The sequence below is a fragment of the Dendrobates tinctorius genome, unplaced genomic scaffold (genome assembly GCF_039654945.1).
Source record: "Dendrobates tinctorius isolate UK_male_01 unplaced genomic scaffold, ASM3965494v1 ptg000104l, whole genome shotgun sequence".
Taxonomy (NCBI): Eukaryota; Metazoa; Chordata; class Amphibia; order Anura; family Dendrobatidae; genus Dendrobates; species Dendrobates tinctorius.
Window position 1 is genome coordinate 2,605,164 of NW_027361772.1, and position 14,344 is coordinate 2,619,507.

The 14,344-nt window shown below is 49.1% G+C and overlaps 1 protein-coding gene across 1 annotated transcript in view; it reads right to left on the reverse strand.

The window, feature by feature from the left end:
* SLC25A37 (solute carrier family 25 member 37) overlaps nucleotides 1–10,743 on the reverse strand; it is a 31,735-nt gene extending 20,992 nt beyond the window's left edge. The window contains exon 1 of the mRNA XM_073588593.1: nucleotides 10,298–10,743. Within this exon, the coding sequence (XP_073444694.1) occupies nucleotides 10,298–10,492 (195 nt within the window). The 5' untranslated portion in view covers nucleotides 10,493–10,743. The remainder of the gene's footprint in view (nucleotides 1–10,297) is intronic.
* Between the last annotated feature and the right edge of the window lie 3,601 nt (nucleotides 10,744–14,344).

A 14,344-nucleotide genomic window follows, 5' to 3' on the forward strand; every position in this document is an offset into this window, starting at 1 on the left:
GCTCTGCTACATCTGCCCCACACCGATAGAAAGCAGCTACATCAGGCTCTGCTACATCTGCCCCACACCGATAGAAAGCAGCTACATCAGGCTCTGCTACATCTGCCCCTAACAGAACATGTCACAACGTTCATCAGCGCACACCGGGAATGACATAGCACTTTTACCTCTGTCATTCAGCCAAACAGGCTGGGTGTGGAAGTTATATAAGCATTTAGCAAGATCCTGATATTAGGCCTTCATGAGGAGACGTCCAGCCCTGGCAGTGCCGCCGAGCCTCTCGTGTGCTGCATAAACTGCACGTTTTATGAACTCGCAGTGAATGTTACCACTAAATAAGAGCCGCCTGCCAGCGCTGGTTTATGTACCGTGCCCGCCACGTGATGGACGCTTTCCCCGCTCACTAGAGCAATTCTGGAAATCCTCCACATTACAAGATACACGCCGCTTACCACAAGACTTCAAGGAAATTTGGGGATTTCGAAAGAGCTGGCATCTTGTGCCACTGCCAGAAAAGTTCTCATTTCCCAGTACAATAATATACAAGCTCAAGAGTCGCTCTCTCCCCAGAGGGTGAAACGTTCTACATTACTTTACTATATCCTGCTGTCGGGATGCGACAAAACAAACGCCATTAATAAACTCCTGTCATTTAGATTTTCAAGATTGGACAACAAGAGCGTGAACAGCCGTGAGAGAAAAAGCGCAAATAGAACAGAGCAGGCCGAAGCCTGCGAGAGAGAAAAAGCGCAAACAGAGCAGAGCAGGCCGAAGCCTGCGAGAGAGAAAAAGCGCAAACAGAGCAGAGCAGGCCGAAGCCTGCGAGAGAGAAAAAGCGCAAACAGAGCAGAGCAGGCCGAAGCCTGCGAGAGAGAAAAAGCGTAAATAGAGCAGAGCAGGCCGAAGCCTGCGAGAGAGAAAAAGGGCAAACAGAGCAGAGCAGGCCGAAGCCTGCGAGCGAGAAAAAGGGCAAACAGAGCAGAGCAGGCCGAAGCCTGCGAGCGAGAAAAAGGGCAAACAGAGCAGAGCAGGCCGAAGCCTGCGAGAGAGAAAAAGCGCAAACAGAGCAGAGCAGGCCGAAGCCTGCGAGAGAGAAAAAGCGCAAACAGAGCAGAGCAGGCCGAAGCCTGCGAGAGAGAAAAAGCGCAAACAGAGCAGAGCAGGCCGAAGCCTGCGAGAGAGAAAAAGCGCAAACAGAGCAGAGCAGGCCGAAGCCTGCGAGCGAGAAAAAGGGCAAATAGAGCAGAGCAGGCCGAAGCCTGCGAGAGAGAAAAAGCGCAAATAGAGCAGAGCAGGCCGAAGCCTGCGAGAGAGAAAAAGCGCAAACAGAGCAGAGCAGGCCGAAGCCTGCGAGAGAGAAAAAGCGCAAACAGAGCAGAGCAGGCCGAAGCCTGCGAGAGAGAAAAAGCGCAAACAGAGCAGAGCAGGCCGAAGCCTGCGAGAGAGAAAAAGCGCAAACAGAGCAGAGCAGGCCGAAGCCTGCGAGCGAGAAAAAGGGCAAATAGAGCAGAGCAGGCCGAAGCCTGCGAGAGAGAAAAAGCGCAAATAGAGCAGAGCAGGCCGAAGCCTGCGAGCGAGAAAAAGGGCAAATAGAGCAGAGCAGGCCGAAGCCTGCGAGAGAGAAAAAGCGCAAACAGAGCAGAGCAGGCCGAAGCCTGCGAGAGAGAAAAAGCGTAAATAGAGCAGAGCAGGCCGAAGCCTGCGAGAGAGAAAAAGGGCAAATAGAGCAGAGCAGGCCGAAGCCTGCGAGAGAGAAAAAGCGCAAACAGAGCAGAGCAGGCCGAAGCCTGCGAGAGAGAAAAAGCGTAAATAGAGCAGAGCAGGCCAAAGCCTGCGAGAGAGAAAAAGCGCAAACAGAGCAGAGCAGGCCGAAGCCTGCGAGAGAGAAAAAGCGCAAACAGAGCAGAGCAGGCGGAAGCCTGCGAGAGAGAAAAAGCGTAAATAGAGCAGAGCAGGCCGAAGCCTGCGAGAGAGAAAAAGCGCAAACAGAGCAGAGCAGGCCGAAGCCTGCGAGAGAGAAAAAGCGTAAATAGAGCAGAGCAGGCCGAAGCCTGCGAGAGAGAAAAAGCGCAAACAGAGCAGAGCAGGCCGAAGCCTGCGAGAGAGAAAAAGCGCAAACAGAGCAGAGCAGGCCGAAGCCTGCGAGAGAGAAAAAGCGCAAACAGAGCAGAGCAGGCCGAAGCCTGCGAGAGAGAAAAAGGGCAAATAGAGCAGAGCAGGCCGAAGCCTGCGAGAGAGAAAAAGCGCAAACAGAGCAGAGCAGGCCGAAGCCTGCGAGAGAGAAAAAAGGGCAAATAGAGCAGAGCAGGCCGAAGCCTGCGAGAGAGAAAAAGCGCAAACAGAGCAGAGCAGGCCGAAGCCTGCGAGAGAGAAAAAGCGCAAACAGAGCAGAGCAGGCCGAAGCCTGCGAGAGAGAAAAAGGGCAAACAGAGCAGAGCAGGCCGAAGCCTGCGAGAGAGAAAAAGCGTAAATAGAGCAGAGCAGGCCGAAGCCTGCGAGAGAGAAAAAGGGCAAACAGAGCAGAGCAGGCCGAAGCCTGCGAGAGAGAAAAAGCGCAAACAGAGCAGAGCAGGCCGAAGCCTGCGAGAGAGAAAAAGCGTAAATAGAGCAGAGCAGGCCGAAGCCTGCGAGCGAGAAAAAGGGCAAATAGAGCAGAGCAGGCCGAAGCCTGCGAGAGAGAAAAAGCGCAAACAGAGCAGAGCAGGCCGAAGCCTGCGAGAGAGAAAAAGCGTAAATAGAGCAGAGCAGGCCGAAGCCTGCGAGAGAGAAAAAGCGCAAACAGAGCAGAGCAGGCCGAAGCCTGCGAGAGAGAAAAAGCGCAAACAGAGCAGAGCAGGCGGAAGCCTGCGAGAGAGAAAAAGCGTAAATAGAGCAGAGCAGGCCGAAGCCTGCGAGCGAGAAAAAGGGCAAATAGAGCAGAGCAGGCCGAAGCCTGCGAGCGAGAAAAAGGGCAAATAGAGCAGAGCAGGCCGAAGCCTGCGAGAGAGAAAAAGGGCAAATAGAGCAGAGCAGGCCGAAGCCTGCGAGAGAGAAAAAGCGTAAATAGAGCAGAGCAGGCCGAAGCCTGCGAGAGAGAAAAAGGGCAAATAGAGCAGAGCAGGCCGAAGCCTGCGAGAGAGAAAAAGCGCAAATAGTGCAGAGCAGGCCGAAACCACTGAGAAAAGGCGCAAATAGCACACAGCAGGCCTGAGCCTGAGGAAGAGAAAAAGCGTGAACGGTAGTGATGAGCGAACATGCTTGGATAAGGTGTTATCCAATCATGCTTGGGTGTTAACACAGTATCTTTGGCGTGCTCGAATACTATGCTCGAGTCCCCGCAGCTGTTCGACAGCCGCAACACATGCAGGGACTGCCTGTTAAGTAATCCCTGCATGTGTCGCAGCTGTCAAACAGCCACCTCCGCCTAGTGGTGTCACCAAACTATCTAGATTGATTAAAGGGGTATTCTTGCCCAAGTGTCACAATGAGGGTCCAGCTACCAAGAATCTAAGCAGTTTCTACCACTACAATAGTTTCACTAGAGCAGCGCCACATATGCTCAAATGGCGCTCTTTTCCAACTCCACCATCCTGCAGTCATGCTGCACAGAGAGGAGAGGAAACTGCCGCTATTAAGGGACCAATGAATGTCCAAGGGGTTGGACCATCCCTACCCTTTATCTGTAGTAGTGATTGGGGCACTGGGCATAGGACATGTGTTTATTGTAGTAAGCATTCGTGAGCTCCTAGAGGTAATACTATTGGCCCAGATATCTAATAACAGTGGTCCTGTCAGCATGATTTCTTACGCCTTTTAATATTAGTCGATCTATTCACCGAGGAAGTACTCTGGGCATGCCGTCTTCAGATCGAGATGACGTGGACGAGGTAATCATTCTATGAACAGCACCGCCCTCTCAGTGCATGATCACTTTCAGTTGATGGCTTGTTAACTTACCGTAGTTTGTGGTTGAAATGTTGTGCTTTACCTTATATACGTCTTGAATAATTATAAAAAAAAAAAAACAAAACAAAAAAAAAAACAACTACACTGTGTTCCAAGTTATGCGAAAAATATTTCCTCATATTTTCTCTAAATTACCTATATGAATTGCAGTCATTGTTATTTTCCAATCATCTAATATTCTAGTATAATTGCAATGTTTTTGAACAAACTGCCTATGAAAACAGTATATTATTAAAAATAAGAAACACTCAAAATGCGTGTTCCAAATTATGCACAGTAGAGTTTTCAACTTTTTTTTTTACATTTTGAACAAAATGGTCAATTGTGAAATTATAAGCATTATCAGCTTATTACAAAATGAAATCAGTTTTCAAGTCAAAACTTTATTCTCGGTGATGTTACATTTGCACATAGGACCCCTTGTTGGAAAGAAGCCTCTGAACTCTCTCGTCCATTGAATTTGTCAGTTTTTGGATGGTTTGTGCTTCAATTGTTTTGCATGTGGACAGAATACCCTCCCAGAGCTGTTGCTTAGATGTGAACTGCCTCCCGCCATCATAGACACTCCTTTTGATGATGCTCCAGAGGTTCTCAATGGGGTTGAGGTCAGGGGAAGATGGTGGCCACACCATAAGTTTGTCCTCTTTTATGCCCATAGCAGCCAGAGATACAGATGTGTTATTTGCAGCATGAGACGGTGCATTATCATGCATGAAAATGATCTTGCTGAGGAAAGCACGGTTCTTCCTCTTGAACCATGGCAGGAAGTGCTGTTTTAGAAACTCCACATAGATTATGGAGTTCATCTTTACCCCTTCAGGGATCCTAAAGGGGCCAACAATCTCTCTCCCCATGATTCCAGCCCAAAACATTACTCCACCTCCTCCTTGTTGGCGCCTTAGCCGTGTTTTCATGGGGTGTCCATCAACCAGCCATCCTCCACTCCATCCATCTGGACCATCGAGCGTTGCACGGCACTCATTGGTGAACAAAACAGTTTGGAAGTCAGTCTTCATGTATCGATTGGCCCACTGGAGCCGATTCTGCTTGTGTGCAGTGGATAGAGGTGGTCGACAGGATGGCTTACGCACAGCTGCAAACCTCTGAAGGACCCTTCATCTTGTTGATTGGGGGACATTGGAGGCACCAGCAGCTTCAAAAGCTTGTCTGCTGCTATGACAAGGCATTTTTGCAGCTGCTCTTTTAACCTGACGCAATTGCCTGTTGGAAAGAGTCCTCAATTTTTCCTTTTCAGCACGCACACGTGTGTGCTGGGAATCGGCTACATACTTCTTGATGATCATGATGAAGTGTCTTGGCAATGTTGATTGTAGTCATGCCTTGACCTAAATACTCCACAATTTGTTGCTTCTCAGCAGCCGACACACCCTTTTTCTTTCCCATTTTGGCAAAAAATGTAGGCTGCTTAATAATGTGGAACAGCCTTCTTAAGTAGTCTTGCCTTTATTTGGACACACCTGCCAAACTAATTTGCACAGGTATCTGCAATTACCTTCAGTGATATAAAGAGCCCTGACACACATCACCATCAATGAGTTTAAATAACAAAAAAATTCTAACCTTATCACTCCTAAACTCTTTTTGCATAATAATTTGGAACACAGTTTACATGCGATGCCTTGGATACTCCTTAAATGTAACACTAATTGGGTCACAGCTAATAGTGGGGTAGCACAGGGGTCGGTATCGGGTCCTTTTCTTTTTAACAAATGTATTAATGACCATGGACAGGGCAAACAGCAGATTTTTCATATTTGTAGAGGATATTAAACGCTACAAATATGGAAGCTGGAGGTTCAGGCTGAGAAGAGGCAACTGAAGTTTAATGTAGATATATAGAATTATGTACTAAATGGTAAAACTGTCACTGAAAGAGACTTTGATATGTCGGTGGACAGCAAACTTAACTTTAGTGCCCAGTGTCAGGCAGATGCTGCCAAGTCAAATAAAATAACTGGATGCAATAAAAGAGACATAGATGCTCATGAGGAGAACATATTGTTGCCTTTATACAAGTATATTACAGGTTATGGGACTTTGATCAAGGGAACTAGACCGATTGCCGTATGTGAAGTCAGTAAGGAATTTTCCCCCTACTACTCGAGGTCCTAAAGTCCACTGTTTGAATGAAGAATTGGTGAGCATGTGTGACCACGAAGGCATTAACTGTTTATAACTCCTATAGATAGTTAGAAGAGTTGTTCACTACATGGACAACACCTTCTTAAATGCTGTAATACCCCATGTGGGGGGGAGAAACTTACTCACCCCTGGTGTTGCTCCTGTGATGTTGGCACCCAGTCTCCCGATGCTCACACAACATTGTTCTGCCACGTGAATGCTGCAGACGATCAGTAGCTAACAATGGGCTGCAGCACTCGCAATCCTTAGACGTCTGAGGGAAGCGTGAGCTTTGCAACCCATTAGCGGCTAATGATGGGCTGCAGCGCTCACGAGGCATAACAAGGTCATCGCAGGAATCAATGAGCAGATATGGTTTTTCATATCAAAGTAGTGGACAACCCCTTTAATGGAGAAGTGGCCTCACATGCTCACTAGAGCTTCATTCACACAGAGGACTTTGAGATCCACTTTCTTTTGATAGTGGAGTCCATTTATCACCTATTGGGTGAAATATAAAGAAAAAAAATATTTTTTGATAAATTATTTTCAGCTATTTTTTGCAACAATCCCCACAAGAGGTTTTCACAAAGCTTTCCCAATCTTTTCGGTTATGAAGCAATCCTCACCCCCACACACCAAATAGCTCTAAGGCCCCTTTCAAATGTCAGAGTCTCTGATACGTGTGGTGACAGTTTTCACACATACCGGAGACACTTACACAAGTAGACATTCAATTGAATGGGTCTGTGCACGTCAGGGTGTTACCAGGGACCGTGTGCCCGTGGGCAAAATACGCTGATATGTCCATTTTTTAACAGCAGCACTGGCTGCAAAACATCCTGCACACGTGCACGTAGATAACATCGGTGTGTCATCAGTGACACGCACTGGCACCTGAGAAGCAGCGGTACAGTTAGCGATGTTCCCCAGCGCCGGGTGCTGAAGACAGCATTCTCCCCTGCTCTGCCAGCGATCAGCACGAGCAGGAAAGAATGATGAGAGTTGTATTCAACTGATAACAGCAAGAGCAGGCAGCAGCTGATGGGACTACTACACCCATCAGCTTACACCTGCTGCCATTAATAACAGCAGGTGTAGAGATCAGGCGGTGGCTGATGAATACTCCCTATACGCCTGCGCTATAAATAAAAAAAACACATGGATTGCCTGTATTTTTGATAACCAGTCAGGCAGAGCTGAGAACTGGGGGCTGCAACCCTCAGCAAGGCTGACTATTAAGAATAGAGGGGCGCCCACTCTGTTTTTTTATTATTTAAAGAAAAAAAAAAAAAAAAAAAAAAAAAAAAAAAAGGCGTGGGGTCGCCCACATTTTTTGACAACCAGCCTAGCTAAAGCTGACAACTGGGGACTGGTATTCTCGGGCTGGTAAGGAGCCATGGATATTGACCCCCAGCCTAAAAATAGCAGCCCCAATTCTAGCACTTTGCCGGCTCTTCCCAGTTACCCAATAGCTGTGGCAAGTGGGATACCATTTGTGGGGTTGACGTCACCTTTGTATTGTTTGGTGACATCAAACCCATGGTGTTACATGTTACAGAACCACTCAGCACCCAGAATATGTTGTGTAGTTATATGTATGTATAATAGGTTCCATGTGAGATACATGTCCCTAATGCATCAGCCCACAGGCTGCGCCCCTGGGCAGAGGGGACACGATATTCTCCTTTTGTCCGCCCTCCCCCCACCTTTGTAATTCCCACAGTAATGCATGTCTGGCCTGCCGCTTTTCTATTGGCCTGCCCTCTGTATCTGTGATATATTCTGTGTCCTGTGAGTAAAGTGTTGTCAGACTGGAAATACGTGGAGAAGCAGTGATCTTTTATATGCGCCCATGTAACCAAGGAATTCCAGTCAGCGTCATTCATTCAGACTCCAGCCAACGCAGAGCGAACCTCCGAAAACACGGGGTGGTACTGAAAGAGGTACCCCAGCTTGGTAGACCCCCGTTACACATGGCTTAGTAATGCACTCATAGCAGCTCATTCCCCAGTGGTTCTCAGCATGGACAGTTGCATCTCGGCATCATCCGGGTTGAAAACTATTCATCCCCAGACATGTATGACGGAGTGGGACAGAACGACATATGTGAAGGATTTTGTTGTTTATTTATTTTACAGGAGATGAGGGAGTCAGTGGAATTACGTGTTATACTCACCTAACTGTGTTTCTTATCTTAAAAAAATGAATCGTGCGTTTTGTTTTGATTTCAAAGAAAAGACTTTATACTTGCTGTGTGATTATCTACAATATAACTATAGTATTAGCATTGGATAGGTGTCTTATAGACGCCACTCCATTACTAAACCGTGGGCTTGATGTCACCAGAAGATACAAAGGTGACATCAACCCCACAAATATTACCCCACTTGCCAACACCACAGGGCAAGTGGGAAGAGCTGGGCAAATCGCCAGAACAGGCACAGATAACAGATGTACCTCTTCTGGTCAGATGCGGGCTGCTATTTTTAGGCTGGGAGGACTAATATCCATGGCCCCTTAGCAGCATGAGAATAGCAGCCCTCAACGGTCTGCTTTAGAAAGGCTGGTTGTGAAGAACGGTGGGGACCCCCAAGCTATTTATTTAAATAAATAAAAAAAAAAAAAAAAAAAACCAGCGTGGAAACAGTCTATTATTGATAACCAGCCTTGCTGAAACTGACAGCTGAGAGCTGCAGTCCTCAGCTGTCAGTTTTACCTGACTGGTTATCAAAACTACAGGGGAACCCATGCCTGTTTTTTTATTTATAGCGCAGGCTGATGAATACTCCTATCAGCCGCTGCCTGCTCTCATTGATATTAGCGGTAGCAGGTGTAGGCTGATGGGTTTAGTAGTCGTCATCATCCTCTCCTGGTTGGCAGAGCAGGGGAGAATGATAAAAGCCCGTCTCCAGCACCCGGCGCTGGGGGAAGAATGCTAACTGTACCGCTGCTTCCCAGGCGCTGGTACATGTGGAGCTGATGCAGCACAATGTTGAGACACGTGTGCCGCAAGTATTACACACACACACATATCTCCGGTACTGGAAATATCAGGCTGTGTGAAACCGACCTAAGGCGGAATTTACAACTCACTTGTTACTTCAGGTTTTTTTTTTTTTTTTTTTTACAAGAGAAATTATACAAAAACAAAAAAAACAAAAGCAAAACAGTGCTGGATCCATCAGAGCAACAGCGCCCCACTAACCATAATTGGATTTTCTGGGTTTCCGCCATGGGATGGGATCTGTCAACCAGCCAGTTGTGCCATTTCTTCTGTGTCTGACAGTATATGTGACGGAGATGAATATGCTGCATGCAGTTCTGAACTTTTATAAAATATAAAAATCCTTATAGTCCACCCGACAAAGTGAAAAATACTTAACAGCTATGCAGGGGATCTACTCATCACAAGTCACACAATTCACCGACAGCAGACACAGGCAAAAGGAAGAATGACCTTACACTGCATGTACAGCAATGAGAGCTCCACATGTGTACTAGGGATTTAGCCATCAAGTTATACCAACCAGAGCAGGGACACATCCACAAAAAAGAAGCGAGGGCATCTCCATAGGAACTGCCACCCCTTCCCAATTCATAGGAGTGTATATGTAAAAACCTCCACTGGCCCCAGAATAAGAAAGTTAGTGTGAAGTAGGAAGCATGGTCTGAAAACTTTATTAAGATCACTCCCCATATTTGGTTTCTCTGTTTGTGCAAGACGGACATCATAGTCGGAAGAATGGAAGGAACAAGGCGAAGAGGAGCCCAGTAACCTGATGGCGCTTTACTAACAAGATAACAGCGGAGAAGATCCTGGTGGACCTATGTATGCACAAGATCCATCTTCCAGCCGTTAAAGAATTTCTAAAGCTCCCTGGCTGTCCCCCAACCTCTGTGTCTCTGCAGACCCCTTACAATATATATTGGTTCTCTTTGAGCTGTAGCTCACTTGATAGTTTGACACTACAACTCCCAGCATGCCCTACCAGCTTCAGACATCATGAGAATGCTGGGAGTTGTAGTGTCACAAGCCACAGGTCACCAATAGCCCCCGCCATCACTGGCCTGCACTGGGGTGGTTACTGGTCACCCTGTGGGGGCCACTGAGAGCACACACAGGAGGTGATGGTGCATCACTGTCCTGTCACAGCCATGCTCCATGACACCTGTCACCCGGCCCCGCCCCCTCCCGGGCTCCTCTCACCTTGACAGAGTCCACCGGATACATGACTGTGTGCTCCAGAATCCCAGCCACAGCCCCGGCCGTCATGTGCGTCAGCGGAGAGACTCCCTCCGGTAAGCTCTCGTATTCGTCACCTTCGCCCGGCAAGGCGGGAACTCCCTCCCTTGCTTCCATTGAGAGACCGGGGCTCCGTAGCTCCATGGAGTTGACAGACATCGGAGAACAGACCCCTCCCCGTAAGTGTAGCGAGCAGGCCAAGCTCTGCCCGCAGACTGAAGCCAAAACTCTCCTTTCCAGCCTACTAGTTTTCAGGTGACGTCACGGAGAGGGCGGAGCTACCTGTTGGTCCGCTGTCCTCGGCCGCAGCGGCGCGAAGAGCCGGCTCTTTGATGTGAAGGAGGGGACTGGCTCACCACTGGGAGCCGAGACACATTATTGCTCTTTTTTCCTCCTTGCAGCTTCTTCCTGAATGGGGGCCGGGAGGAGACTTCAGCAGTGCTGCTACACGTGGGGAAGGCTGGACTTGCCAGGCATCCTGTCTTAAAGGGACCGCAGCTATTAGCGGGTGGGGGGGACACTCAGGACAGGGACAGCGAACCACTGACTCTTTGTCTTCATCACCTCAGCTACCACAGGTCTAGACAGCAGGACACACAGTGCAGCTTTTCTGCTGGCTTCTGTAATGGTCACATGCACAGCACATTGTATACCTCAGATATTGCCCAAACTACAGCAGCCATCGGGACTACTGTGCTTCACCTCCAGGACTACAAAGCAGAGCGGCTGCTGAGCGCTACACATTCCGGGCACTGCAACCAAACCCTCTGCCATAAATGTAAGGAAATGTTTAGTGTTACATAATCCTACTGTGTGACAGCCATGAAAAGCAACAGCAAGCCCCAGCTGTGTGATGGCGCCGCTCACAGGAAAGACTCCGCACACTGCTGCTCCGGGGCCCTCACTGCCGCCACAGTCCCCACAGAGTATCCTGTACTAATGGGAGAATCACCGGGACACCGAGACAGCTTCAACGGTCAGAGCGCCCCCATAAGCAGTCAGGGAGTACACATAATACCAGAGCGCCCCCATAAGCAGTCAGGGAGTACACATAATACCAGCGCGGCCCCATAATCAGTCAGGGAGTACACATAATACCAGAGCGGCCCCATAAGCAGTCAGGGAGTACACATAATACCAGAGCGCCCCCATAAGCAGTCAGGGAGTACACATAATACCAGAGCGCCCCCATAAGCAGTCAGGGAGTACACATAATACCAGAGCGGCCCCATAAGCAGTCAGGGAGTACACATAATACCAGAGCGGCCCCATAAGCAGTCAGGGAGTACACATAATACCAGAGCGCCCCCATAAGCAGTCAGGGAGTACACATAATACCAGAGCGCCCCCATAAGCAGTCAGGGAGTACACATAATACCAGAGCGCCCCATAAGCTGTCAGGGAGTACACATAATACCAGAGCGCCCCCATAAGCAGTCAGGGAGTACACATAATACCAGCGCGCCCCCATAAGCAGTCAGGGAGTACACATAATACCAGAGCGGCCCCATAAGCTGTCAGGGAGTACACATAATACCAGAGCGCCCCCATAAGCAGTCAGGGAGTACACATAATACCAGAGCGGCCCCATAAGCAGTCAGGGAGTACACATAATACCAGAGCGCCCCCATAAGCAGTCAGGGAGTACACATAATACCAGAGCGCCCCCATAAGCAGTCAGGGAGTACACATAATACCAGAGCGCCCCATAAGCTGTCAGGGAGTACACATAATACCAGAGCGCCCCCATAAGCAGTCAGGGAGTACACATAATACCAGCGCGCCCCCATAAGCAGTCAGGGAGTACACATAATACCAGAGCGCCCCCATAAGCAGTCAGGGAGTACACATAATACCAGAGCGCCCCCATAAGCAGTCAGGGAGTACACATAATACCAGAGCGCCCCCATAAGCAGTCAGGGAGTACACATAATACCAGAGCGCCCCATAAGCTGTCAGGGAGTACACATAATACCAGAGCGCCCCCATAAGCAGTCAGGGAGTACACATAATACCAGAGCGCCCCCATAAGCAGTCAGGGAGTACACATAATACCAGAGCGCCCCATAAGCTGTCAGGGAGTACACATAATACCAGAGCGCCCCCATAAGCAGTCAGGGAGTACACATAATACCAGAGCGCCCCCATAAGCAGTCAGGGAGTACACATAATACCAGAGCGCCCCCATAAGCAGTCAGGGAGTACACATAATACCAGAGCGCCCCCATAAGCAGTCAGGGAGTACACATAATACCAGAGCGCCCCATAAGCTGTCAGGGAGTACACATAATACCAGAGCGCCCCCATAAGCAGTCAGGGAGTACACATAATACCAGAGCGCCCCCATAAGCAGTCAGGGAGTACACATAATACCAGAGCGCCCCCATAAGCAGTCAGGGAGTACACATAATACCAGAGCGCCCCATAAGCTGTCAGGGAGTACACATAATACCAGAGCGCCCCCATAAGCAGTCAGGGAGTACACATAATACCAGAGCGCCCCCATAAGCAGTCAGGGAGTACACATAATACCAGAGCGCCCCCATAAGCAGTCAGGGAGTACACATAATACCAGAGCGCCCCCATAAGCAGTCAGGGAGTACACATAATACCAGAGCGCCCCATAAGCTGTCAGGGAGTACACATAATACCAGAGCGCCCCCATAAGCAGTCAGGGAGTACACATAATACCAGAGCGCCCCATAAGCTGTCAGGGAGTACACATAATACCAGAGCGCCCCATAAGCTGTCAGGGAGTACACATAATACCAGAGCACCCCCATAAGCAGTCAGGGAGTACACATAATACCAGAGCGCCACCATAAGCAGTCAGGGAGTACACATAAAACCAGAGCGCCCCCATAAGCTGTCAGGGAGTACACATAATACCAGCGCGGCCCCATAAGCAGTCAGGGAGTACACATAATACCAGAGCGCCCCCATAAGCAGTCAGGGAGTACACATAATACCAGAGCGCCCCCATAAGCAGTCAGGGAGTACACATAATACCAGAGCGCCCCCATAAGCAGTCAGGGAGTACACATAATACCAGAGCGCCCCCATAAGCAGTCAGGGAGTACACATAATACCAGAGCGGCCCCATAAGCAGTCAGGGAGTACACATAATACCAGAGCACCCCCATAAGCAGTCAGGGAGTACACATAATACCAGAGCGCCCCCATAAGCAGTCAGGGAGTACACATAATACCAGAGCGCCCCATAAGCTGTCAGGGAGTACACATAATACCAGAGCGCCCCATAAGCTGTCAGGGAGTACACATAATACCAGAGCGCCCCCATAAGCAGTCAGGGAGTACACATAATACCAGAGCACCCCCATAAGCAGTCAGGGAGTACACATAATACCAGAGCGCCCCCATAAGCAGTCAGGGAGTACACATAATACCAGAGCGCCCCATAAGCTGTCAGGGAGTACACATAATACCAGAGCGCCCCCATAAGCTGTCAGGGAGTACACATAATACCAGAGCGCCCCCATAAGCTGTCAGGGAGTACACATAATACCAGAGCGCCCCCATAAGCAGTCAGGGAGTACACATAATACCAGAGCACCCCCATAAGCAGTCAGGGAGTACACATAATACCAGCGCGCCCCCATAAGCAGTCAGGGAGTACACATAATACCAGAGCGCCCCCATAAGCTGTCAGGGAGTACACATAATACCAGAGCGCCCCCATAAGCAGTCAGGGAGTACACATAATACCAGAGCGCCCCCATAAGCAGTCAGGGAGTACACATAATACCAGAGCGCCCCCATAAGCAGTCAGGGAGTACACATAATACCAGAGCGCCCCCATAAGCAGTCAGGGAGTACACATAATACCAGAGCGCCCCCATAAGCAGTCAGGGAGTACACATAATACCAGAGCGCCCCATAAGCTGTCAGGGAGTACACATAATACCAGAGCGCCCCCATAAGCAGTCAGGGAGTACACATAATACCAGAGCGCCCCCATAAGCAGTCAGGGAGTACACATAATACCAGAGC